This window comes from Geotrypetes seraphini, chromosome 1 (genome assembly GCF_902459505.1).
Source record: "Geotrypetes seraphini chromosome 1, aGeoSer1.1, whole genome shotgun sequence".
Taxonomy (NCBI): Eukaryota; Metazoa; Chordata; class Amphibia; order Gymnophiona; family Dermophiidae; genus Geotrypetes; species Geotrypetes seraphini.
Window position 1 is genome coordinate 538529247 of NC_047084.1, and position 25180 is coordinate 538554426.

Below are 25180 nucleotides of genomic sequence, written 5' to 3' on the forward strand. Positions count from 1 at the left end.
TGCGCGGAGGCACAGAGTTTCAGGTGTGCATGCGCGTTTATTATTGATAAAATCATTTTCCCTACCTTTGTTGTCTGGTGACTTTATTCCTGTAAGTTCTCCCTTCCCTGCTCCCCCTGTCCAGTAGTAGCCCTTCTCCCTTCCTTTTACCTCCCCCCTGCCCAGTAGTACCCCTTCTCCCTACTCTGCTCCCCCTGTCCAGCATCTGCTAGCTTTAGTTTAGCTTTAGCCGCGGTTTCATCAGGCAGCCTTGGGGCTTTTGCTAGGCCGGCCAGTCTCGTATCATCGAAGTGGGCCAGCCTAGCAAAGGCCCCGTGGCTGCTTGATGAAATCGCTGCTGCCGCTGCTGGTCCAAGGGTGAGAAGAGTCCCAGAAGCGTAGGCAGGAAGTCAGTTGGCGATCAGGGCAGAAGGCAGGAAATCAACTGACTCAGACACAGGTGATTGGCGGCAGAAGGCAAATTATTCTACTGCGCATGCGGCAGCATGGAGGTACGGAGTTTCAAGTGCACATGCGCGCTAAGGGTTTTATTATTATGGATGATGGTATTCTTATGAAGCTATAGTACCGATTTTTAAGAAACAGGAATATATATATACTGAGTATTTTGCTATTTAAGGAGAGTTTTAAACACACATGAATCAGATTCCTATTTTTTTTTTTTCAGCATGTTTTCCCACTCAGAATTTCATTTCTACCCCCTCTTTATCTCTCTAGGTTTGACATATGTACTCTTTTTCCTTATGATATAAATATGTGTCTCTTAAAAATATTCTTCTAAAAATAATTTCTTAAAGCATTCTCCCATAAAGTGAGTCTTTCAAAGTGTGAAAGAAATAAGATTCCCTTAGCAGTTCCACGTAATTGTCTGTCACCTTTTTTATTTGGTGCTGTGTGAATCCAACAAGATTACTACTTAGCATTTCTAAAGTGCTTTTAGACATACACAGCACTGAAGATACATAAAATGAAAACAGGTGTAGAGAGCTCATTCAAAAGTAAAGGTTCTAGACTTTTAAAAAAACAACTAACTTTCTTCAAATGGGGATTAGGTCAAGGAATTGTTGTCTGGGAGGAACATCTGGAAGTAGGAAAACCGTGGGCAAAACTGAAAGGAGCTATTGTAAGGGTAACAAACCATTTTGTAAGGAAAGTAAGTAAAAGTTGGAGGAAAAGAAGGTGCTTTGGTTCTCAAAAGTCGTAGCTGAGAAGATAAGGAAAAAGAGATAACTTTCATAAACTACAAAAGATTACAGGAAGACAGGCAAAAATATCTGGAAAACTTGAGAGGCTGGTCAAGTAGTCAGAAAAGCAAAGATGCAAATAAAAGAAAAAAATAGCTAACACAATAAAACGGGGGGGGAGGGGGGGACGGACAGACAAGATATATTAAATATATTACTGATAGGAAGAAGTTCAAAAGTGGCATTGTGACTCTTAAAGGTAAAGGGGAGAACTATGTAGAAGCTGATAAAGATAACACTGAATTGCTTAACAAATATTTCTGTTCTGGGAGCAGGACAGCAGAAGATAAATGCAAACAAGAATGGGTGTGTGGTAGACCCTGAATGATTTCAAAGGATTGTGTTCATGTGGAGCTAACTAAACTAAGTTGAACAAAGCAATGGGGCCAGAAGGTACATCTAAGGACACTGAAGGAACTTAGGGAGGTTCTGGCAGTTCTGCTGGCTGACCTTTTCAGTTCAACTCGAGTTGGGGGTTGTACAGGAGGATTGGAGAAGGGCAGATGGGGTCCCTCTCCACAAAAGCGGAAGTAAGGAAGAAGTAGGGAACTACATTTCAGTAAGTTTTTTACTTCTGTGGTAAGTAAACTAATGAAAATGTTTTTTTAAACAGTGAATAATTATGTTTCTGAAATTCAGTGAATTACAAGACCAGAGGCAACATGAATTCACTAGAGGCAGGTCTTGTCAGACAAATCTGATCAATTTCTTTGACTGGGTTACCAGAGAATTGGATAGAGAAAGTGCACTAGATGTGGTAGATTTTAGCAAAGCCTTTGATAGTGTTCCACACACAGGCATCAAATAAACTGAGTGCCCTAAACATTTTTGCAAGCAATATTGCTGAAGGGCTGTAAGGGTAGGATTTGCCATTTTGCAGATGATACCAAAATCTGCAATTGAATAGACACTCTTGATGGTATGAATAACATGAGGAAGGACCTAGCGAAGCTTGAAGAATGGTCTGAAATTGGCAGCTAAGATTTAATGCTAAGAGATACAAGGTCTGCAGAACTCGAGGGAACGGTACACGGTTTAGGGGGTGAAGATCTTTTGTGCATGAAAGAGGAGCAGGACTTGGGTGTGATAGTATGTGATGATCTTACGATGGCCAAACAGGTTGAAAAGGCGATGGCGAAAGCTAGAAGGATGCTTGGGTGCATAGGGAGAGGCATGGCCAGTAGGAAAAAGAAGGTATTGATACCCCTGTATAAGACTCTTGAGACCTCATTTAGAATATTGTGTACAATTCTGGATACTGCACTTTTAAAAAGATATTAACAGGATGGAGTCAGTCTAGACCAGGGGTGTCAAAGTCCCTCCTTGAGGGCCGCAATCCAGTCAGGTTTTCAAGATTTCCCCAATGAATATGCATGAGATCTATTAGCATACAATGAAAGCAGTGCATGCAAATAGATCTCATGCATATTCATTGGGGAAATCCTGAAAACCCGACTGGATTGCGGCCCTCGAGGAGGGACTTTGATACCCCTGGTCTAGAGGAAAAATGGCTAATGGTCTATGTCATAAGGCGTACAGGGACATATTTAAAGATCTTAATATGTATACTTTGGAGGAAAGGCAGGAGAGGAGAGATATGATAGACATTTAAATACCTATATGGCACAAATACAAGAGGTGTCTCTTTCAATTGAAAAGAAACTCCAGAGTGAGGGCTTAGAATGAAGTTAAGAGGTGATAGGCTCAGGAGTAATCTAAGGAAATACTTTTTTACAGAAACTGTTATAGATGTGTGGAATAGTCTCTCAGTGGAGACAAAGACTGTCTGAATTCAAGAAAGTGTGGGTCAGGCACGTGGGATCTCTTAGGGAGAGGAGGGGCTAGTGAATGCTACGGGTGGGCTGACAGGATGGGCCCTAACTGCATTCCCTCTTTGGTGTCCACTTTTGTTTGCTCAGTGGACCTAACTTGAGATGTGCTACCCTAGTTAATTGTTGAGACAATTTTTTGCTTCAAAACACATGAAACCATATTAGTGACAGCTTGTTGGTTTCTGAATCATTTTCTTTCACTCCTGTAATTCTTTGCCAAATGTCTACTGTTCATACATAAAATTTGCCTATATTTCCTCCCAAAAATTTCATGCAAAAGAAAAATGTGAGGGTTTAAAAAATAAATAAATAAATAAATAATTAAAGGTTAACCTCTTAGCTTCCTAATGCTGGAATTAATGGCAATTTATTAAGTATCATAAGTACTGCTATACCTCTTCAATATTAAACAATTTGCTGTAACAACACAACAGTCACTTAGGCCCTTTTTACAAAGCTGTGCGGCAAACGCTAGATTTCCATTCAGTCCCTATAGACATTGGAGCATTTACCATGCTGGTCCACGTTGCTGTCTTTAGTAAAAGAGGAGGTTAGCTAGACAACACAATTAAATTTGATACAAATGCAAGTTGAGCAGTATTATCATTTTAAAAAATGTATAACTGTTCTGAAGACTTTCGTTTAAAGAGGTATTTGAGTGTGCCGATTAGCAAGTCTGGAGCAAACCTGCTTTAATATTTTGCATAATTTGCAGTTATATTTTCTATTTGTTCTAATTATTATATTTTAATCTGATTTGTTTTTGTTCTAGTCTTTGTCTTATTTTAAAGTTGAGTGTGTTTCTTTTGCTGACTGGTTCTGTCCTAGCTGTAGTTTGTACTCTTTTCCTTGATGTGCACTGTTGTGGTCTGCCTGTCAGTATAGGTCAGGGGTGGGCAAATCCAGTCCTCGAGGGCTGGAATCCAGTCGGGTTTTCAGGATTTCCCCAATGAATATGCATTGAAAGCAGTGCATGCAAATAGATCTCATGCATATTCATTTGGGAAATCCTGAAAACCCAACTGGATTCCAGCCCTCGAGGACCGAGTTGCCCACCCCTGGTATAGGTGGTATAGCAAGTGCAAATAAGCTAAGTGTACAACACACACCTAGGTGTATCTAAGTATGTGTACTTCATTGACATTCATATGGTTGCTTCTTTCATTTCAGGCTCCAAGTAGTATTGTATTACTAGAACTTTTATATGAAACAATCCAATCACATCCTTCTCACTCACAGCTTTCCGACCACCAGTTATTTTAATTGCATTGTTCATGAAAAACAGGCCTGCACTGATATATTAACAAATCAATCTCTTAAAAATAATTTAATCCACTTTATTGGATTTTATTTTTTAAATACTTTTGTGGACCGTGGACTTAATACTGCAAAAAAAAAAAAAAAAAGAACAAAAGAAAACAAATTACAGAAAATCATTCCAATTAAAATAAAAAAAATCTAAAAATTCCAGTTTTACAGATGGCATGTCATTTGGGATACATAAAGTGAAAGCAATACTGTTGAAACTTTAGACAAAGAAAATAGTTCCCCTACTACTAGATCTGAATAATGGGTTCTGTGGTAGAACCTAGTTAAAAATAGTTGCTCACACAATGGTTTTCCCAAAGCCAATGAGAAATCTAAGGTTGCCTAAAGCCATAGAATGTAATGAGTATTCTGTAAGTAGAGATCAGTATTTTTTTTGGGGGGGAGGGGGCGCGACTCAGCTGGGTTTGATGGTGGTGAGCCACACACAGTTCTTTGCTGTGGGAGAGAAGACGATATGCCCATAACATAGCTAAATGTTCTTTTCCACCAGTGAACATTCAATGGCCAGTCCCATAACATTTGTCCAACTTTGCAGGCACGTAGCTTCTGCTCCCAGCCGTGCAAATTAGAATACTTCAGATTTCAGTTTCATGTTTTGCCCAAGCTGTTTAGAAGCATTCCAAACCAAAACAGAGTTTCTGGTTTTGGAGGAGTGGTGCTACATATTCCAGTCTCTCTCTTCCAGGAAGTCATGTCTCCATCTTCAATCGTGATGCATGGACTGTTTTAATTGTCTTGGCACTGTATCTGCCATCCAGGTTGGCCGGGGAGGAAGATTTTCTTTCTACAAGACTATCTCTGGATCCATTTCTTCTCTGAAAAGAATACAGATAGTTGAGCATGGAAAGCAAGAGATTTCTCTTTATGTCTTACAAACATTCATCACTCCTCTCTGTCTTTTGACTTCTCCAAGTACTGCTATTTAGAAAGTTAGCAAACAATAAATGTGAGGTGAGAATTTTTAATTTAGTAAAATATACTGTCTATGTATATGAACACACAGTATATACACGGCATAATCAGCAAAGTCATCCAAAGCCGTGTTCAACTGAATCATCAGACATGTATTTATTTATTTATTTAAAAATTTATATACCGCGTAAAGACTATGCGGTTTACAAAATTATATGCATACATATTTAAGAAATGCTAAACATGTTTCAACAAGACAAACACAAAAAGACATTAACTAACGGTATCATTATTAAAATCTTTTAAATTCGTTCTACAAGATGGAAACACAAAATCCCATAAAATCATTTACAGGACAGGAAGGCATTAACAGAATAGCATTAGCACAGGAAAGCATTGACACATAATTGCATTTTACAACAAGTTCAGTCTCCCATCATAGAATCGCAGAATACCAGGCAGCGCATTCCAGAGCTTGGCGCCAGCCCAATGGTGTACCTAGCATATTTGACACCCCTCCCCCATCTGTATGAAAAACATGATTTTTAGTAACAATCCTCACATGAGTTACCTAGGAAAATGCAGCATCTTACAGCCCGCAGTGAGCAGTACAACATCGATACACCCATTGTAAAACTAAACAAGGCAGACTAGTACAGATCAATCCTAACAGAAAACCATGTCTTTCGAACACACAGAACATAGAAAACATCTTCGCCTAGTATGGAATATGTAATCACAAATTAACCCCTCTCCCTTTTACAAAACTGTAGTGTGGTTTTTAGCTCATAGAATTCTGAGCATCAGAGCTGTTACTACCACGGCCAATGCTAAAAAAACTCTCTACAGTTTTGTAAAAGAGGAGATAAAATAGAAATACATAGACAAAGGTTAAATTGAACCAGCAAGAAGCTGGACTCTGCATACAATACAACACCACGGAAACAGCGATGCATCTCCCCTAAAGCAAAAAAAATAAATAAATAGAATTTTTTTTCTACCTTGTCTTCTCTGGTTTCTGCTCTCCTCATCTTCTTGTCACTCCATCTATCCTCTCTCTGCCTCTTCTATATAGCATCTTCTCTCCTATTCCCCTTCCAGAAACTTTATGCCTCCCCCTTCCATCTCTCCCTTCACCCTCATTGGTCTAGCATCCATCTCCTTCCCTCCCATGCCCTGGCATCTCCTTTCCTTTCCCTCCTTCCCATGGACTTGGCATCTCTGGTTACTCCCCCTAGCCCTCCTTCCCTCTGTCTCCCCAATTGGGTGCTACAGCAGCAGCAGATCTCTCCACCTCCCTTCCCTGTGCAGCAGCAACATTTCTCTTCCCTGCCCTATGCAGCAACAGCGTTTCTGGCCGGTTCCTTGCAGCAGCTGGTTTTCCATTCATAGCCGCGATCTACAGCGGAAGCCTTCTCTCTGAGGAACACTTCTGACGCAGCCGCAGATCGCACGAGGAGCCAACGGCTGCGACTTTGAGCGGGAAAAACTGCTGCAGGGGAGCAAGCCAGAAACTAAACACCGTCGAAGGGAGCACAAGCTGGGCCGCAGACCACCCCTGATTTGAAGTTTACTGCCGCTGCTGCTGGTTAAAGAAAGCAGCAGTGGCAGAATAGGGAGGGTGGCCGGCTGTGCACCCCCTTGGAGCGTGCACCCGGGGCAGACCTTCCCCCCCCTTGGTACGTCACTGCGCCAGCCACAGACAGCATTGTTACCCCAATCTTAATATGAGAGACTAACATCTTACCCTCCAAACTCAATTTCATACTATTTTCAGATCTCAAACATTTTTTGGGTTGATAGATTTCAAAAAACCCCTTTAGTACCATTGGCGAAAAGTGATATAAAATTTGCTGTATGAAAGAAATTTGCTATATTGAAATAATTTTAAACTGTACTCTCTGCTGCATAGGTAACCAATGCAAATGTTTCAACACTAGGGTTAGAATAATTAAATTACACTGGCTAACACTCATTTTGGTAGCTCAAATGGCACCAGTTTTCTCCTATCGGCTCTAGTTTTTTACCCCCCTCCCCCCTCATTAAGTTTGTTTAGTCTGTTTAGATCTTGATTGTTTGTATGTAACCCATTTTATATTTTAATGTACAATGCTTCAAATTTTATGCTTAGCATTTAATTAAATATTAATAAACAATGAAACTATACCACGCACCACTCTGTTCATGTATTAAAAAATCAGGATATTTTAATGTAGTGTTTAATATCTTAAGCATGAAGGAAACATATTAAAAATTAAGGAGACACCAGAATAAGTTGGTAGAAGATAACATTAGCTGAGACTAGTCACCTGCTAGGAGTAATTATCTCCTTATTTCCAACAACCTGCATTCTAACCCATTTCTTACCCCCTTCTTTTAAAGTTTAAAGGGTTAAAGGCAGCTGTAAACAAACGGGTGATTGGTTGAGGTAGATAGGAAGATTGGGGGAGGTATAGTTTGGTGATTGGTCAGGTGTTTTGGCGGGTTGGAGTGTTAGTGTGAGGAAAACAGGGAAGGATAGGGTAGGGCTAGGAAAAATTTATCCCACCCACCCTTCCCCTGGGTTGTGTTGTAGGAGGGTTTCTGGGTCAGGGGGAATTAAGTGCTTTCAGTGTTTGAGTGGGAGGGGGAGGTCACAGCTGACAAGGGGGCGGAAAAACGTGGTATTGGACCTAGTTGGGTTTGAAGATCTGTAGTTAATAAAAAATTAAATGCAACTCTTGCAGGCGACACTGCGGCAAGTGGAGGCATGGCCTGGCTTACTCTAGGTCATGTTTGGGGGAGGCTAAACAGTTTAAGAACTTAAAGGGAATTAGTTTTGTCACCGAATATCTTCATGGGGGTATGGAAACCACATTGGGGGTTTGGGGTTGTTTGATATGGATTGTGATGTGATTTTGAAAGGTAATGGCGGAATAGAAATCTGTAATGTAATGTAATAAGATAGTTAATAAAGCTGCAGCCATATAATTCTTCCACGAATATGAGTTATATGATTTATTTGTGTGATTAAGTAGTTGTGGATGTGTCTTGCTTTTGGGAGCAGGTGACAAGAGTGTGAATGCTAATGTTAAAAGAAAAGTGTACAACATGAAAATCTACTTATTTCATACCAAAAGCACAACTTTATGATACAAACTCTCCAGTAATTTCACACACAACAAACTCCTTTTGTAAGACTTCCGAGAATGGGATCTGCCAGGACAATCCCGCATACGATTCTAACAATAATCTGCCATTCCATCTTCCTTTGTATCTGGCTTCCACTGTTATGTCTTGGTGAACTCTTTCACCTTGCTCTTTGCTTAAATCACCAAAGTTCTCTGGAAAGTGATCTAAGTCAGTGGTTCCCAACCCTGTCCTGGAGGACCACCAGGCCAGTCAGGTTTTCAGGATAGTCCTAATGAATATGCGTGGAGCAGATTTGCATGCCTTGCACCTCCATTATATGCAGATCTCTCTCATGCATATTCATTAGGGCTATCCTGAAAACCCGACTGGCCTGGTAGTCCTCCAGGACAGGGTTGGGAACCACTGATCTAAGCGACTGTGCAAATAATGGACTTAACACTCATGCTGCAGCCAAGCCTGTTGAAATGAAAGAGAATATCCTCTACTAATTTGTGTGTAGTTGTTTGTCCAGTGGCATAGTAAGGGGGGAGGGGGACTGTCCATCCCAGGCGCGGTCTTCTACACCACCTCTTCTCTGCTCTCCTGTGAGGTTGCTGCCTGCATCGGTGCTCTCTGACATCACTTCCACGACCTGCACCTAGGAAGTGATGTCAAAGGGTGAGCTGACACCAACGTGGGCATGCTGCTCACGTCGGAGAAGTTAAAAAAAAAAAAGTACAGGGAGAGGGAAGGGGCCTTGTGCATGTGGTGGGTGGGGGCATGGGGAAGAGGGCGAGGAAGGGTGCCAACACCGTGGGTGCTGCTCATCCTTACTACGCCACTGTGTCTGTGTTGCCAAGAAAGGTTTGGTGTTTTTTTTTTTCTTCTTCACAACAAGAACAAATGAAAATCAGGCACATGATTCAATTTCATTCATTGATGCTATGAAATATGGGCCATCTATAAGTTGTCTGATCTATGGACCATAAAATTCCTGCCTTGCCTTCAGTTTTTCCATGGTAAGGCCAGTAACATATGCACTAGGTATTCAATGCACAAACCGTCTTTATTCAAAGCTTTTATAAGTGTTTCATTTGGACTAACTTTATTTCTCTCTTGTGCTACCAAAGGTTCACGATTACATTTTGTCCTCCATCCACTATATATTCCCTCAGAGGCCAATCTTTTTTTTGCCCACTGTCCATGTTTGGCTTTACTATCCCAAAGGCATATCTACTATCCCATAACTATATCAAAGAAACTAGAGCTGATGCGGTCTATCCAATGCAATTTTTTGAATCGGAGGATGTTATAGGGGAAAGCACCCTTCAGGGATTCAAGAAAAGGTTAGATAAGTTCCTGCTGGACCAGAACATACATATGCAGGTAAGGCTAGACTCAAATAGGGCACTGGTCTTTGACCTAAGGGCCGCCACGTGAGCGGACTGCTGGGCACGATGGACCACTGGTCTGACCTAGCAGCGGCAAATTTTATGTTCTTAGCACCCCAAACAACACCAGGGACAGGTCAAAAACCCAGGGCATTAAGATAGATAAATAGATAGATATTTTTTTTTTGTTGGCCTGTGTAATCAATATACATTAAGTAGTAATTTCCCAGACTCAGTCTTACACCATTCAAAAATCTATGAAAACGTACAGTTTTGAAAAATTTGTAAATTAAACTTTGTATTCTCTAAGAATGTATTGTCACTGAACTGTTCAGTCTCTCTTGAATGTGAACCGCCTAGACCTAAAAGGTATGGCGGTATAAGAATAAAGTTTATTATTATTGGACCCTCAGACCTCTGAAGGTCCAAGAAGTGTTTACTTAATGTATAATGGATACATAGCTTTTCTGAGATATAGGAAGAAATATATATGTCCTAGAAATCTATTTTGAAAATCAAGTGCTCTATATTCAGATAATTAAATAAAACAAAATACATAAAATGGCATAAGGGCTTTTATTTTTTATTTATAGAAGATGATTTAATATACATTCAAGCAAAAAAACCTAAAATTAGAAAACAGAAAAATCATCCTAATAGGAAAATAGAAAGGCCACAATGATATGAGGGCTAATGTTAGTAAATCACTTGCCATGTCTGGGTGGCCAGTCCATTACAAGATTGGCCCCTCCTACACCCAAATGGTCTTGTTTTGGGCGTTTGGGACTTAGAAACATAGAAAGATGACGGCAGATAAGGGCTATAGCCCATCAAGTCTGCCCACACTATTTACCCACCCTCTTTAGTCTACTGACCCCCTAAAGTATAATTGTAATTATACTGTCACTCTACTGACCCGCTCATTCAAGTCCTAGTGACTCTATCCCTTGGCATGACCTCATAGGGATCCCACATAGGTATCCCATTTGTTCTTGAAGTCTGGGATGCTGCGTGCCTCGACCACCTGCACTGGAAGCTTGTTCCACTGCTCAATCACTCTCTCCGTGAAGAAGTACTTCCTGGCGTCTCCACGAAACTTCCCTCCCCTGAGCTTGAGCGGATGTCCTCTTGTGGTCGAGGGTCCCTTAAGAAGAAAGATATCATCTTCCACCTCGACCCGTCCCGTGATGTACTTAAATGTCTCAATCATGTCTCAATCATGTCTCCCCTTGGTTGAAATTGTGGTATAAAGATAGACGTAGTGGCGGTCTGGACGAACATCCTGGACGTTGAGAGATGATTTTGAGAAGAAAAAAAAAATTCTAGACATATTTTTTTGAGAATGGGCATTTTCCCACTGCTGGCTTTGGGCGTTTAGCATCATATGATCAAATTCGACTTAGACTTTTGTTTTGATTATGCTTTGAAAATGAACCCCATAATATCTCATGAAAGTACTTTTGTTCCATTTCCACCGGAGCCACTAGTGGAGATCTTGGGAAATTCAAAAACTTTAAATTAGTCTTCCTCATCTATTTTTCCATTTTGCCCAATTTTCATTGTAAAGCTTCCCTTTCTTTTATAAGCACAAGTTCCAGATTTTTTTTATCATCTCCAATCTCCTCTCTTGACTCTTCATGTTTCAACATCTGCTGCTCATGAACTTCAGCCTTGGCTCATACCATACCAATTTCATTCTTCATTCCTAAAAATTAGTTTTCAGAGTTGTCCAGGGTATTAATTGCTTCCCACAGATCATTCATGTCAATTATTGCTGGTTTCTGCAAATTCCTGATTATGAAGCTCTCTCCTCTGGAATAAGATGAATTCCCATTAACCTAAGCTGAAACTCCCTCCGCAGTGGAGCAACCTCCCCGCCATTCTGAGGAGACACCTTTCCTCGTCCTTGCTGCTGAATTTCCAGGATGTGGGGGTAACAACACTACTCCAGGCTAAGTGAGGCCTGGTCTATACTACTCTAGGCTTCCCCTTAGCAGAGATAGTAGCTGCATCTTGAGAGACAAGCAGTCCCAAATCATAGCCTGTGTCAGACGCTTTGAAGCTCTAGCGGGTGGAAGCTTCTGAGCGCAAGTAACTCCCTTCCGCTTCCCCACCAACTCACAGGTTGCGGAGCGCTGATTTAGGTAAATGAGTCAGAGTACACCTCAAGCGTCCATCCTCGACACCATCTTGACCCAGGACTTTTTATTTTTAAAATATTTATTGAGGCTTATAGAGACCATTTCTCCTGTATGTTCAGGCCCATATACTGTAAAAATGAGGAGTTGGTATAAGGTATACTGTATGTCCTTAATTTCTCTTTAACTATTAAGCACAATGCCTGTTAAAATGTGTCTGTAAACAGGTTGTTCAAGAAGACTCTTAGGGGTAAATTCTATATATGGTGCCTAAAAAAAATTGGCGCTGAAAAATGTTCAGCACTATTGTATAAATGGCACTCGGTTTAGGTGTGGTTTACAGAATAGCACCTACACACGGGAATCACACCTAACTTTAGGTGCATCCATTTGCACCAACTGAAATGTGGTGCAAATCCTAGCAACTAAAATAGGCGCAGATTCACCTTATTCTAGAATTATGCACATAAATTCTAGGAACACCCCCAATCAGTCCACAGCCCTCTTTTCTGTGCCCCTTTTACAGGCTCAGCGTAAAATGTAGGCATGGATCATGTGCCTAAATTTACACAACTTTTAATTAAGTCCAATTAAAGTTGGGTAACTCAAAGTGCCTTATATAGAATCAAGAGGTTAATGCGAATATGCCAAATGTTTTACTGATAGAGAAAGGAAGAAATTGACAGTTTCTATAAATGAACTTTTGTGTACAGATGGAGGGAAATATCCATCCATGTCTGGAAGGGAAGGGAGTATAGGTTTGTTGCAAATTTTATTGAAATTGTCAAGCTTTGTCAGAATTATACAGAAAACAAGGTTTGTATAATGTGTTTGTTTGTTTTTTAACACAGTGGTGCTCAATTTTGAAGTAGAAGGACTTTTCTTTTTGACCATTTTGAGACATCCTTCTGCTGAAAATATCCAAATTGCAATATTGAAAGGAAAAATTGAGACACGTTGCACTGTAGATTGTCCAAATAGCAAGGGGAGGCATGTTGGATGTGTGTTTTGCAAACCAAAAGTACATTGTGGAATGGAAATGATCCTGAGATGGACTTTAATGAAGGAATCAAAGTTCCAAATATACAGTGATAATCCCAGTTCCAAATATACAATAAAATTATCCACATAAATACTCCACATGAAAAATGAAAATCCACATACAAAACATGAGGACCTAGTCTGCTAGTGGTGCTGGACCCAACACAGTCCACGTTTCAACAAGATGTCATCTTCAGGGGTCCCTAACAGTCCTATATTGATGGATACGTGGAGATTGCTGATATGTGGAGAGACGAGCACTGCTAAAAATCAAGGCAAGCTAACCACTAGAGCACAGGTGTCAAAGTCGGTCCTCGAGGGCCGGAATCCAGTCGGGTTTTCAGGATTTCCCCAATGAATATGCATGAGATCTATGTGCATGCACTGCTTTCAATGCATATTCATTGGGGAAATCCTGAAAACCCGACTGGATTACGTCCCTCGAGGAGGGACTTTGACACCCCTGCACTAGAGGGATGAAGGTATGACCCCCCCCTCCTTAATTTTCCAGTGGTTTCTGATCCCCCTCCCCATCCCCCTAAGTAAAAATGGCAGTACCAGGCTCTATGACAGATTTAGGTATTATGGCCACTCCTAATAGAGCAGTAAGCCAGTGTAAGGAGAAGCCCAGTGGACTTTTAACAACAAGATCCAGGTGTAATCCCCACTTTAATCCTTATTTTTCTGTACAAATGTGAGCTTTTATGGAACATAGAAATACTTACTGTACCTGAACTTATAAGACACTTGTAAGCATGATGGCAATTGTAGTGGTGTACCTTTGGGTTCAGTAGGTATTTTATCTGTTCCAAAAGAGCTCACAACATGCCTGATTAAAGGACAAAGTAAAAAGGGTGGACTCATCCAGGAAGTGTAGCTGACATCACTTTAGGAAGCACAGCTACAAGTTAATCCAAAACTCAGCTGCTCTTTCTCCTAAAGAGGTGCTGAACAAGGACCTGCTAAGGGGAAGAAAAGCTTTACTGGAATCTCTTACCTGCTGGTATTCAGACTTGGCCTCAGCAGGTTATATCGTTGTCTTTTTTTCTTTTTTAGTTAATTACTCTACTCTAGCAAAGTCAATTTAGACAACAGTGTAGCCTTTAAAGTTTCTGTTAGGGTTTTAAATAATAAATGTTTTAGTCTAGATTAGTATATTAGGTTAAATTTCAGAGTATAGTATAACATCAGTTTAGAGCACAGATACGTTGAAGAAAGACTCTGTTTAGCTTTTCATTTCCTCCCACCCACCCCAAAGATGAACTTTTGTATAGGCTGTTTAGCCAATTAGGAAAAAGACATTGATTTTTCTTCTTTTTTTCTTTCATTTTATTCTATTCTATAACATTTATAGCTCGCTCTAATCTCCAATCAGACTCTAGGTAGATAACAATATTTTTAAAAATTACATATAGGCGGATAACAATATTTAAAAATACATCAAATTTCTCAGCAAATTAACAATAAATCAATTAAAATAATGAGGTTGTTTTTTAGATATAATACAAAGAAACTTTCCTTAATTCAGTAGGAAGATCATTCTAAAGTTTGGTTCCTACATATTCAAAAGATTTACTCAAAGAAACATTGTCACCAAAGCAGTTGCCCTAGTTACAGATTCTGCCTCTGTACAGACAGAAAATGTTACCCCAGGAGAGGGGATGGTTCTATGTGCAAGATGTCTTCAGCTTGAATCCCTAATGAAGGAAGTGAAGGAATTGAGAGAGGAAGTGGCAAGACTGAGAAACATCTGTGAGATCAAGGAAGTATATCGATGAAATGCTTCATGAGGCATCAAAGATTTCCAGCAGTGTGGAAGAAGAGGCCATACTGAGGGAAAGCAGCTGGACTCTGATTATGAGACCCTTCAGGACTGATACTGTGACTCCACCTGCCCTCGCACTAAAGAAACGGTAGGCAGTCCTTGAAGTGGAGAGGGAGAGTAAGAACCAAAGCTCAAAATCCCCAGATTTGCTGGATCTGTAACAACTAGTAGGTGGAAAGGTAGTGGTGGTTGGTGATTCCCTTCTGAAGGGTACAGAAGTGTCCATCTGCAGACCAGACATGATGTCCCTGGAGGTACACTATCTGCCTGGTGCCAAAATCCAAGATGCTAATGAGCTTGCAGAGACTCATCAAGCCTAATGACTATTATCCAATGGTGCTCATTCATGTTGGCACTAATTATATTACTGCTAGATACCCCCTCTGATCGTATCAAAAAGTGACTTCATGGCTTTGGGAGAAAAGGTGAAGCAGACAGATGTGCAAGCGGTGTTCTTGTTGATCCACTGGAGAGTAAAGCATCCTGGGGAAGGCTGGAAATTGTGGTTCAATAAGTCTATTTGCAGTTGACAGTAGATAGAATCCTGGACACTATATTGGTCCAGAAGAAAGCTGATTTCTTTATAGCTTGTGATACCTATTATCATTTCCACACAACATTTACCCAAATTATGTTCATCTGCTGACAATTCTCTTCCTGAGTCAATAGAAAGAACCACATGTAAAGATTTCTGCAAAACTTAATAGCATTCTCAGTAGTAATGACATTACTGACCTGTTGGGAAGTAAGGTCACTGGAACACGGAGCATCTGAGGCATGTGTCACAGGTAACGGGGCCACAAGATCATTTTTAGCACTGGAAGAAGAATGATGAATGTCATAAAAATATAAAACAGGCATTGCGGGGGCAATTTTCAAAAGCATTTACTAGGCAAATAGCATTTAACATTGGAGGAAGGGTGGGGGTGGCTTGTTTGGGACAAGGGAATCCCTTTTAAATCTCCAGTAACAAAACCCAGCAATAAACCAACACATTCCATACCTATGTAAAAACTTTGTGTAGCAGGATACTGTACCTTGGTCCCAACACAAAAAATACTCCCAGACAGACTCTCAATAGCAATGAAACAAGGGACTAGAGATCAGCAGTAGACATGTGAAAGCAAAATAAATGAACTGTAAACCTCAAGAATTCAGACTCTGCATGCACAGCAAGATTACAGAAATAGAAACAAATGCAAGACATCAGAGATGCACTTTGCCAAAGCTGAGAGCACTCAGTTTATTTATTAAACACCTGTGTGTAACACTGTAAAAGGTATTGCTAAAATCTAAATACACCACATCTAATGCACTCCCTCTATCCAATTCTCTAGTCACCCAGTCAAAAAAATTGATCAGATTTGTCTAAGACCTGCCTCCAAATTGCTTTGGGTCCTGTAATCCACTAGATTCCAGAAATGTTTGTTTTTAAAAGTGTTTCCATTAATTTACTTACCACAAGTCAGACTTACTGGCCTGTAGTTCCCTACTTCTTCTTTACTTCCATTTTTGTAGAGAGGTACCACATCTGCTCTTCTCCAGTCCTCTGCTACCATTCCCAACTCTAGAGAAGAACTGAAAAGGTCAGCCAGCAGAGCAGGCAGAACTTCCCTAAGTTCCTTCAGTACCCTCAGATGTACACCATCTGACCCCATTGCTTTGTCCACCTTAAATTTAGCTAGCTCCTCACAAACACCGTCCTCTGAAAATCGTTCAGGGTCTACCACACCTCCCATTCCTATTTGCATTTGTCTTCTGCAGTTCTGCACCCAGCGCTTCAGCTGTGAACACGAACAGAAATATGCGTTCATCAATTCAGCCTTATCTTTATCAGCTTTGACATATTTCTCCCCTTCACCTTTGAGTCTCACAATACCACTTTTGCTCTTCTTCCTATCATTAATATCTTTAAAAAAATCTTGTCGTTCCACCCCCCCCCCCCCCGTTTTACCATGTCAGCTAAATTTTCTTTCATTTTCATCTTTGCTTTCCTGACTCTTCGACCGGCCTCTCTTAACTTTTCCAAATATTTTTGCCTGTCTTCCTCTTTCTGCAATCTTTTGCAGTTTATGAAAATTAATCTCTTTTTCCTTACCTTCTCAGCTACTACTTTGAGAACCAAAGCAGCCTTTTCCTCCAACTTTTATTTACTTTCCTTACAAAATGGTTTGTTGCCCTTACAATAGCTCCTTTCAGTTTTGCCCACTGTCTTCCCTTGCTCCTCTTGTTTACTGTCATGTCTATGTAATTGTATATTATTTTAAGTTGTCTGTTTTCCTATTAATTTTAAAATGTACATCGCTTTGAAAGTCTGTAAAAGCAATCCAATTAAATTTTAAATAAACTTGAACCTTCTTCTAGATGTTCTCATCCAGACAATTCCCTGATCTAATCCCCTGTCTGAACAAAGTTAGTTTTGTTTTTTTTTGAAGTCTAGAACCTTTACTTTTGAATGAGCTCTCTCTACATTTGTCTTAATATTCAGTGATCACTAAATACCAGATGGATTACCCAATGCTAGACCCTAGGGGAAAGCTTAGCAGGGGTGTGTGGGGTTTGTAAGAAATATTGGTGCAAATTTGAGTAGTAGGTGAGACTGGGTTCTTAGGTGGACTTCTCACAACCAAATCCTAGAAGTACTGCATCTCATCACTCTACCATAAACTGAGATATCAGAGAAGCAGTGCCGTCTCGCCAGTCTGCAGAAAACCAGCCTCCATCTCTAAAGATTGTCACTCTACCAGTCAAGGCCAGCTAGATGCATCACCCCAGAAGGATTTGCTTAGGGATTATGCCTTTAGAGAGCATCAGAGACTTGGAAGAATGATGGGACAATCTCCAGCTTTAATGGAAGATGAGATGTGGATGAAGTTGCTCTAACCCAGGGGTGATTAAGTGGTGCCTGGCCCTGAAATATGGCTCTTTCAATGCTACCAGCAGCCATAGAGTTAGCTTGTGGAAGTTGCTGCCTGTTCCTTCCCGTAACCCACATGGAAGAGATAAAGAGCCTTTAGCTGAGGCTTTAGCAGACAGTCCACTCAACCAAAAAAGGAGAAGAGATGGCAGTGGACACATGGTCAAAGGGAAGCTAGTATGCAGCATGATGAGAGAGAGAAAGAGGAGAAAGACGGGGGGGGGGGGGGTGAGAAATTAGAAACATGATGGCAGATAAAGGCCAAATGGCCCAACTAGTTTGCCCATCTGCAGTAACCATTATCCCTTTCTCTCTTTGAGAGATCCCACGTGCCTGTCCCATGCCTTCTTGAATTCAGATACAGTCTCTGTCTCTCCTACTTCTTCCAGTTAAGAAAGCTGGTCCTTTCTCTGGAGCAGTTCTATAAACTTGGTGCTAACATTTACTGTATGTGCATGAAGAAACGATTAGAATGCTAGAATTTATGTATGTATGTACGTATGCACCTTGTGTGTGTAAATTTTAGCAGGCTAACCCTGTTACAAAATTGCCTCCTGTATGTCCTGCATCCTCCCCCATTTCTCAAAGGTGATATGTAAATCATAGTTTCTTGGCTCATAGTATGTGAAAGGTTGGCTGCTCTAATATTCCGCCATTTGACCATTGTCAATTTGGCCTATTTACATAAAACAAATTTTTACTTTCTTCTATTTTTCACAATTAACTACAAATGCGAGTGTCCCCTTTTTAGCCTTGTATAGTGAAACTTGCTTCCAAGTGTCTATTCTACCAAAGAAAAAAACAAACAAAAGGCAGAAACCTAATCTATTACGCAATTTATTAATCGCACTATACCAAAATGGTTCAAGGCGATTTACATTCAAAGAGACCATAAAATCTATGGGAAAACACAAAAAACAATCAATTAAAATATCATAACATGAATATTATAACAAGTCATATAAAAAAGTTTTCAAATTTTTACAAAAACCTTAAGTAATTGATATCAGTCTTATTGTAAACAGGTAGATTATTCCAAATTGTAATGGCAATGTAAGCAAAACAGGAGTTGAGCTGTCGTTTATACAGTACTCCTCTAATCTGTGGAAAATGTAGTAAAGTACCACACAATCTGGTGGAATAATAATGCAAATGAGAAAAGCAAAATCAGATTATCAGAAGTGTCAGTCTGTAATACAGTGGTACCTTGGTTTGCAAGCATAATTCGTTCCAGAAGCATGCTCGTAATCCAAAGCACTCGTATATCAAAGCACATGTCCTCATAGAAAATAACTGAAACTCGGACGATTCGTTCCACATCTCAAAAACTGGTATGGATAGTAAGTAGACGCAGAAGAGGGAGGGTTAAGTGACTTTGCCCAGAGTCACAAGGAGCTGCAGAGGAAATTAATCCCAATTCCTTAGCCAAAAGGAGCCAAAACAAACGAGACCGACTACTGTACTTCCCTCATCGCCCAACTCACTTCCTTCACTTCTAGCTTCTCTAGCGTTGGGAGCTCCACTGTGTGTGGCATGGTAGAGTGCCAGCACCACTGTCACCTGCAGTCTAGGAATTAGCAGTCTTCCATGAAGCATCACCCACGAGCCGGCTGCCAGCGCCTCCACCTCTAACAACCATAGGTCCTCCTGAGGGGTCCTTTATTGTCAGCGGTAGCCTTTCTAGCAACCCAACACCCACCTGAGTTCAGGAAAGCACAGGATTGCTCTGTTTATGGTGCAATGGCAGCAGCCCTGAGCTATCTTTTGGTTGCCAGTGCCCCGCAGTTGGGTGGGAAGCGGCTGAATAGGCACGCGCGCAGCTGGCAGGAGGACAGGCATCCACATGACTGCCCTGGTGTTCTCAGACTCCGGCAATGTTTGAAGTGGTGCCAGTGTCTCCGCATATTGTTACAGCTTGGCAGCAGCTTCCAGTGGCCACGCGTGGACAGCCGGTAGCTCAACAGCCTTCACTGAGGGGTGGGGGGGGGGGCTGGCTGTGTGGGCACCCGCAGCGTGCTCTGACCCGGCCCTTCATTTTCTGGTGACAGCAGCGATTCAGGCTGGCCTTGCCTCCACCCCTTACTCCCTGCGCTCTCCACTTTCTCTCCCCCTCCCCCAATGTGTCATTCAGGTACCTCTGGGGCTGTGCCAGGCCCTGTCCGCAGCAGCCTTTGCCTTCTATGCCCTGCAGTTTCTATCGGTGCCGCCGCTGCATACACAGAGAGGAAATATAGACACGTGAGTAAGTGCTCATTTACCGAAGCAATACTCGGTTTGCGAGTCAAAGTTTGCTGGAGTGTTTTGCTCGTCTTGGAAAACACTCGCAAACCGCGTTACTCGCAAACCGAGGTTTGACTGTATATGATAAACTTTGCAAGCTGATTTAAACTTAATTCGACTCAACTGATAACCAATGAAGATTTTTATATGCTAATGAAACACTTTCATATTCTAATTCTATGAACAGCCATATTACTAGACTACTCCAGAGCATACGGGAATGGAGTAGGTAGGTGTAACTAGCAGATTTCTTTCATCTTACCAAAAATTCTTATCTCCTTTATTTCTGTTGGCATTGTAAGTTGTCTTTGGGTCACATGTTTATTTTTCCTGACTTCTCCTGGCCAACAGAGATGAGATATAAGGCCTTTTTGGCTTTATGTTCAAAGTAGGGACTAGGTATGTTTTGGGTTGTTTTTTTTTTCTATAGTTCCCTTGTATATCAGGGTCTTTGAGGGTCATAACCCAATTGGTTTCTTAGGATTTCCCCAATGAATATGCATAAAATCTATTTGCATACAATGGAGATTGTGCATGCAAATAGATCTCATGCATATTCACCAGAGAAATCCTAAAAACTTGACTGGGTTGTGACCCTCGAAGACTGAGGCTGCCCATACCTGCTCTATATGTTATATTAAATATGAGGGTAATTGTATGTTGTTTTGATTCAAAGCAACTGAAGAGTTTTATTGATAGTAGGATGAATCCCTCTGACCTTGTGGTTCCTGTTGCTCCTTAAAGTAATCTGTTTTACTAAGGTGCGCTATGTGTTTAGCGCACGCTAAATATACGTGCAAGCTAACCGCTAACGTGTCCACAGACTAACATGCATGCGTTAGCGCTTAGCGCACCTTTGTAAAAGGAGCTCTTAGTGCTCCTGGTTTTCTTTTTCTTATCTACGTATTCCCTTTTGAGTTCTGGAGCTCTTATGAGATTTTTTTTGCATTCTATCCTTTTTTTTCCTTTACCTTTCCAGAAATGATAGTGTTAATTTTCCTTGCCTATTATGTTGTAATGAATTTGGAATGTGTTTGTTCCTCTTGCTGTATTATCTGTACCAAATTCAAGTTTATTCTTGAATATACTGGTATACAATTGATAATGAAGAAAAAAAAAGTCATCTCGGTGAGCTCGTTATATCCATTTTTGCATGTTTATTTGTTCAGAACAGTGAACAGCTTTGTTTTCAATATAAAATCTTCTTCTGCACAAAATGCTTTTCTCCCTCTGGTTCTATTCAAATCTAGTCTAAAAGCTCACCTTTTTTTGTGGCTGTTTTTAAATCATTTCCTGTAGACTTGTTTGTCAAGCACATTTGTCTTGCTTAGAATGTAATCCCCGCGGAGCAGGAATTGTTTTTATTTTATGTATCTGCACAGTTCTGTGTATGTCTAGAAGCACTTTAGAAATGCTAAGTAGTAGTGGTGTTGGATTTACACAGCACTAAATAAAAAAGGTGGCAGACAATTACATGAAACTGCTGAGGGAATTTTATTTCTTTCACACTTTGAAAGACACACTTTATGGGAGAATGCTATAAGAAATTATTTTTAGAAGAATATGTTCAAGAGACACATGTTTATATCATAAGGAAAAGGAGTGCATATGCCAAACCTAGAGAGATGAAGAGGGGGTAGAAATGAAATTCTGAGTGGGAAAACACATGCTGGTAAAAAAAATAGGAATCTGATTCATTTGAGTTTAAATTTGGTCAAATTGACTCATCAGCACTAAATACCAATTCTGGCACTGGTATCTTCCCCGTATCTTCCTTGTGGAAGACTGAAGCAAAGAATTTATTTAATCTCTCCGTTATGGCTTTGTCCAACTAATTCTTTTCCTAGCTTCTTGCTTCTAAATATACAAAAAAAAGTTTTGGCTAAATGTTTGCCTCCAACACAATCTTCTTTTCAAAGGCCTAGAGAGTCACTAAACTCACCAATCTGGATCGTTGTTGGGCAATGTGTGGCCGAATTCTGCCGGGCGACTGATACACTACCGAGTCCTCGTGCAATTTATCTGATCGGATGCACGCCCCTCACGGATTGCTGCAGAGTGATCCACGCATGCGCAGACAAGCGAAGTCAAACAAAAGGGGAGGGGTGGCTGCCACGCTGGCCCCATGAGTGGACATTGTAATCATTTCATTTCAAATCATTGGAATCATTTCAAATTGTGCAGCCAGAATGGAACAGAACACGCTTTTAACCCACAGGTTAAAACCGCGGGTTAAAACCACAGGCTCGCACTGCACTGCGCTTTTTGCAGAATATACGGGGAGTAATATACAGTTTTTTATTTTGTGGGTTATTTTGAGGGTTGTTTACTGGGATTTCAGGGCAGCAGAGAGCAGGAGAGTCGGCAAGGGCAGTAAGCGACTGGTCCTCAGCAGTTGCTTCATTTCAGATCAGCAACCCCAACTGGTGTTTCTTCTGCTGTTTAGTGAATCGCTGCCTTCCTACTTATGCAGGCAATTTCCCCTCATTTGCATGTGCGGATTGGATCAAATGGGAGATTTAGTGAATCGGGTCGGGAAATGATCGCAAAACCTTAAGTACATAAACAGTAAGTTTAGTGAATCTAGGCCAAAATCTCTCTTAAGAACATTAGAATTGCCACTGATGAGTCAGACCATTGGTCCATCATGCCCAGCAGTCCGCTCACACGGCAGCCCTCTGGTCTAAGACCAGCACCCTAACTGAGACTAGCCATACCAGCGCATGTTCTTGTTCAACAGAAACTTGTCTAACTTTGTCTTGAATCCTTGGAGGGTGTTTTCCTCTATAACAGCCTCTGGAAGGGCGTTCCAGCTTTCTACCACTCTCTGGGTGAAGAAGAACTTCCTTACATTTGTACGGAATCTATCCTTCCTTATCAGCACCTTGCATTTGTACCAGACTTTCCTGCTTTTTTGCTCATTACATTACATTAGAGATTTCTATTCTGCCATTACCTTGCAGTTCAAGGCGGATTACAAAAGAGTTAATAGAAGGTGGGTAACAAAAGAGGATCTCTGGTCATTTCCAGAGAGGGTAAAGAGTAGATCAGGTTGATTCGGGGGTCAGAAAGAAGATAGGAGGAAGAAAGGTACTTGTAGTATTAAGACTTTTTCAGGGATTTCTTGAAGAGTATAGTCTTTATTTCTTTTCTGAACGTCTTGTAGTCTGGGGTTGTTATCAGTAGATTGGAGATTTGATTGTCCAGTTTTGCTGCTTGAGTGTCTAGGAGGCCGCCATATAATTTTTTCCATTTAACTTCTTTGATTGGAGGGGGTGTGTTTTCCTATGCCTGGTTGAGGTAGTTTGGATGAGGCGGTTGTTCAGGTAGGTTGGGCTGTCTCCGTTTATAATATGAATAGTATACAGTAGAGTTTAAATAGTATTCTCTCTGGAATTGGAAGCCAGTGAGTTGAGGTATGCCTCTGTAATGTGGTCATGTTTCTTCAATGAGTAGATGAGTCTTAGGGCTGTGTTTTCAATTGTTTGTAATTGTTTTGTCATTGTTGCAGGGTAGGGAAGATAGAGGATGTTGCAATAGTCTAGAAGACCTAGGATTAGGGATTGTACTATGAGCTTGGCTTGTGTTCTTTAGAAGAATTTTCAGACTTATCTTAGGTTTCTCATAACTACAAATGATTTTATATTGTTTTATTTGTGGTTGCATGATGCAGCATCTGTCTATCATCATTCCTAGTAGTTTTATGGTGGTTTGAATGGGGTAGTTGATTGAGTTTATTTCTATATTGGTTATGGTTGGTATTTTTGTTGTTTTCGAGGAGGATGAATTTTGTTTTGTCTGGGTTCAGTTTCAGTTTGTGATCTTTCATCCAGGTCCCTACTGTTTCTAGTGTTCGGTGCAGTGTGTCTGCCATAGAGGGCTTAGGTTGATCAAAAGGTATGAGAATGGTAATGTCGTCTGCATAGCTATAGGAAGTTAGGCCTAGTTTGTCCAGGTATGCACTGAATGAGGCAGTATAGAGATTGAAGAGGGTGGGGGGAAGTGGGGATCCTTGTGGTATGCTGCAGGGGTTGGACCAAGGTTCTGATTTTTCTTTATCTGATTTTACTCTGTATGTTCTGGATTTTAGGAAACCTTCAAACCATGAGTATACTTTATCTGAGATACCTATTGTGTCCAGAATTTGCAGTAGGATGCTATGGTCTATCAGGTCTAATGCTGCGGTCAGATCCAGTTGTATGAGCAGCATTTTTTTTTCCTGTGTTGAGGTGTTGTCTAGCTGTGTCAATAAGGGAGCCTAGTAATGTCTCTGTGCTGAAGTTGGTTCTGAAGTCAGATTGTGTGGAGTGGAGAATGTTGTGGTCTTCTAGATAGTTAGTGAGGAGTTTAGCTACTAGTCCTTCTGTTAGTTTGACATATAGTGGTATTGAGACAATGGGTCTGTAGTTGTATGGTTGATCTGTTGGTCTCTTTGGGTCTTTTAGGATCAGAGTGATGATGATTTTGCTGAGGTCTGTTGGAAAAAGGCCTTCTGAGAGTGGTTTGTATCCATTGTAGGAGTAGAGCATGGAATTTTGTGCTGGAAGTTAAGAGATATGATGGGCAGTGGTTGGTGTCACAGAATGTGTGGCTGTATTTTCTGTAGAGTTTATTGAGTTCGGACCATTGTATATTGGGGAAGTGAGAGCAGGTTCTGTCTGCTGCAGTTTCTTTTTCTGTGGGATGCATTGTGAATTCAATTAGGTGGGTTGGGGTACCATTGAGGGTAGCTGGCATTTGTAATTTTATTCTTGAAGTGTTCTGCTAAGAGGGTGGCTGGGGGGGGGTGTTATTGGTCAGGTAGGGTTTGGTGTCTGTCAGATCTTTTAATATTTGGAATAGTTTTTTGGTGTCTTGGGTTTCTGTGCCTATTAGGTTGATGTAGTGTACTTTTCTCTTATCCTTTAATTGTAGTTTAAATTGTTAATTTTTTTTCTAGGCTGTTTTCGTATGCTCTAGGTTAGTTTTTCTCCATTTTATTTCTAGTCGTCTGCATTGTCTTGAGTTGGAGTAATTCATTGTCAAACCATTGGTCTGATCGTCTGCTGGTTCTAGTTTTAGTTTGCAATGGGGCTAGTTCATCAAGGGTGTTAGTGCTTAATTTGCTCCATCTATTTTTGTCCAGAATTTGGTGGGCTCGATGTGTTTGCGTGAGGTGTA

The 25180-nt window shown here is 40.8% G+C and overlaps 1 protein-coding gene across 3 annotated transcripts in view; it reads right to left on the bottom strand.

The window, feature by feature from the left end:
- Window positions 1–4464: 4464 nt before the first annotated feature.
- The window catches only part of EPB41L4A (erythrocyte membrane protein band 4.1 like 4A), a 536698-nt gene continuing 515982 nt past the window's right edge, over window positions 4465–25180 (bottom strand). Inside the window, exons 20-21 of one of the 3 annotated variants that reach the window (XM_033929128.1) lie at window positions 15559–15640; window positions 4465–5220 (exon numbers count right to left, since the gene is read on the bottom strand). In XM_033929128.1, coding sequence (XP_033785019.1) covers window positions 5095–5220; window positions 15559–15640 — 208 coding nt within the window. In that variant the 3' untranslated portion in view covers window positions 4465–5094. The remainder of the gene's footprint in view (window positions 5221–15558; window positions 15641–25180) is intronic. The other 2 variants (XM_033929127.1, XM_033929129.1) reach the window with 2 other exon arrangements.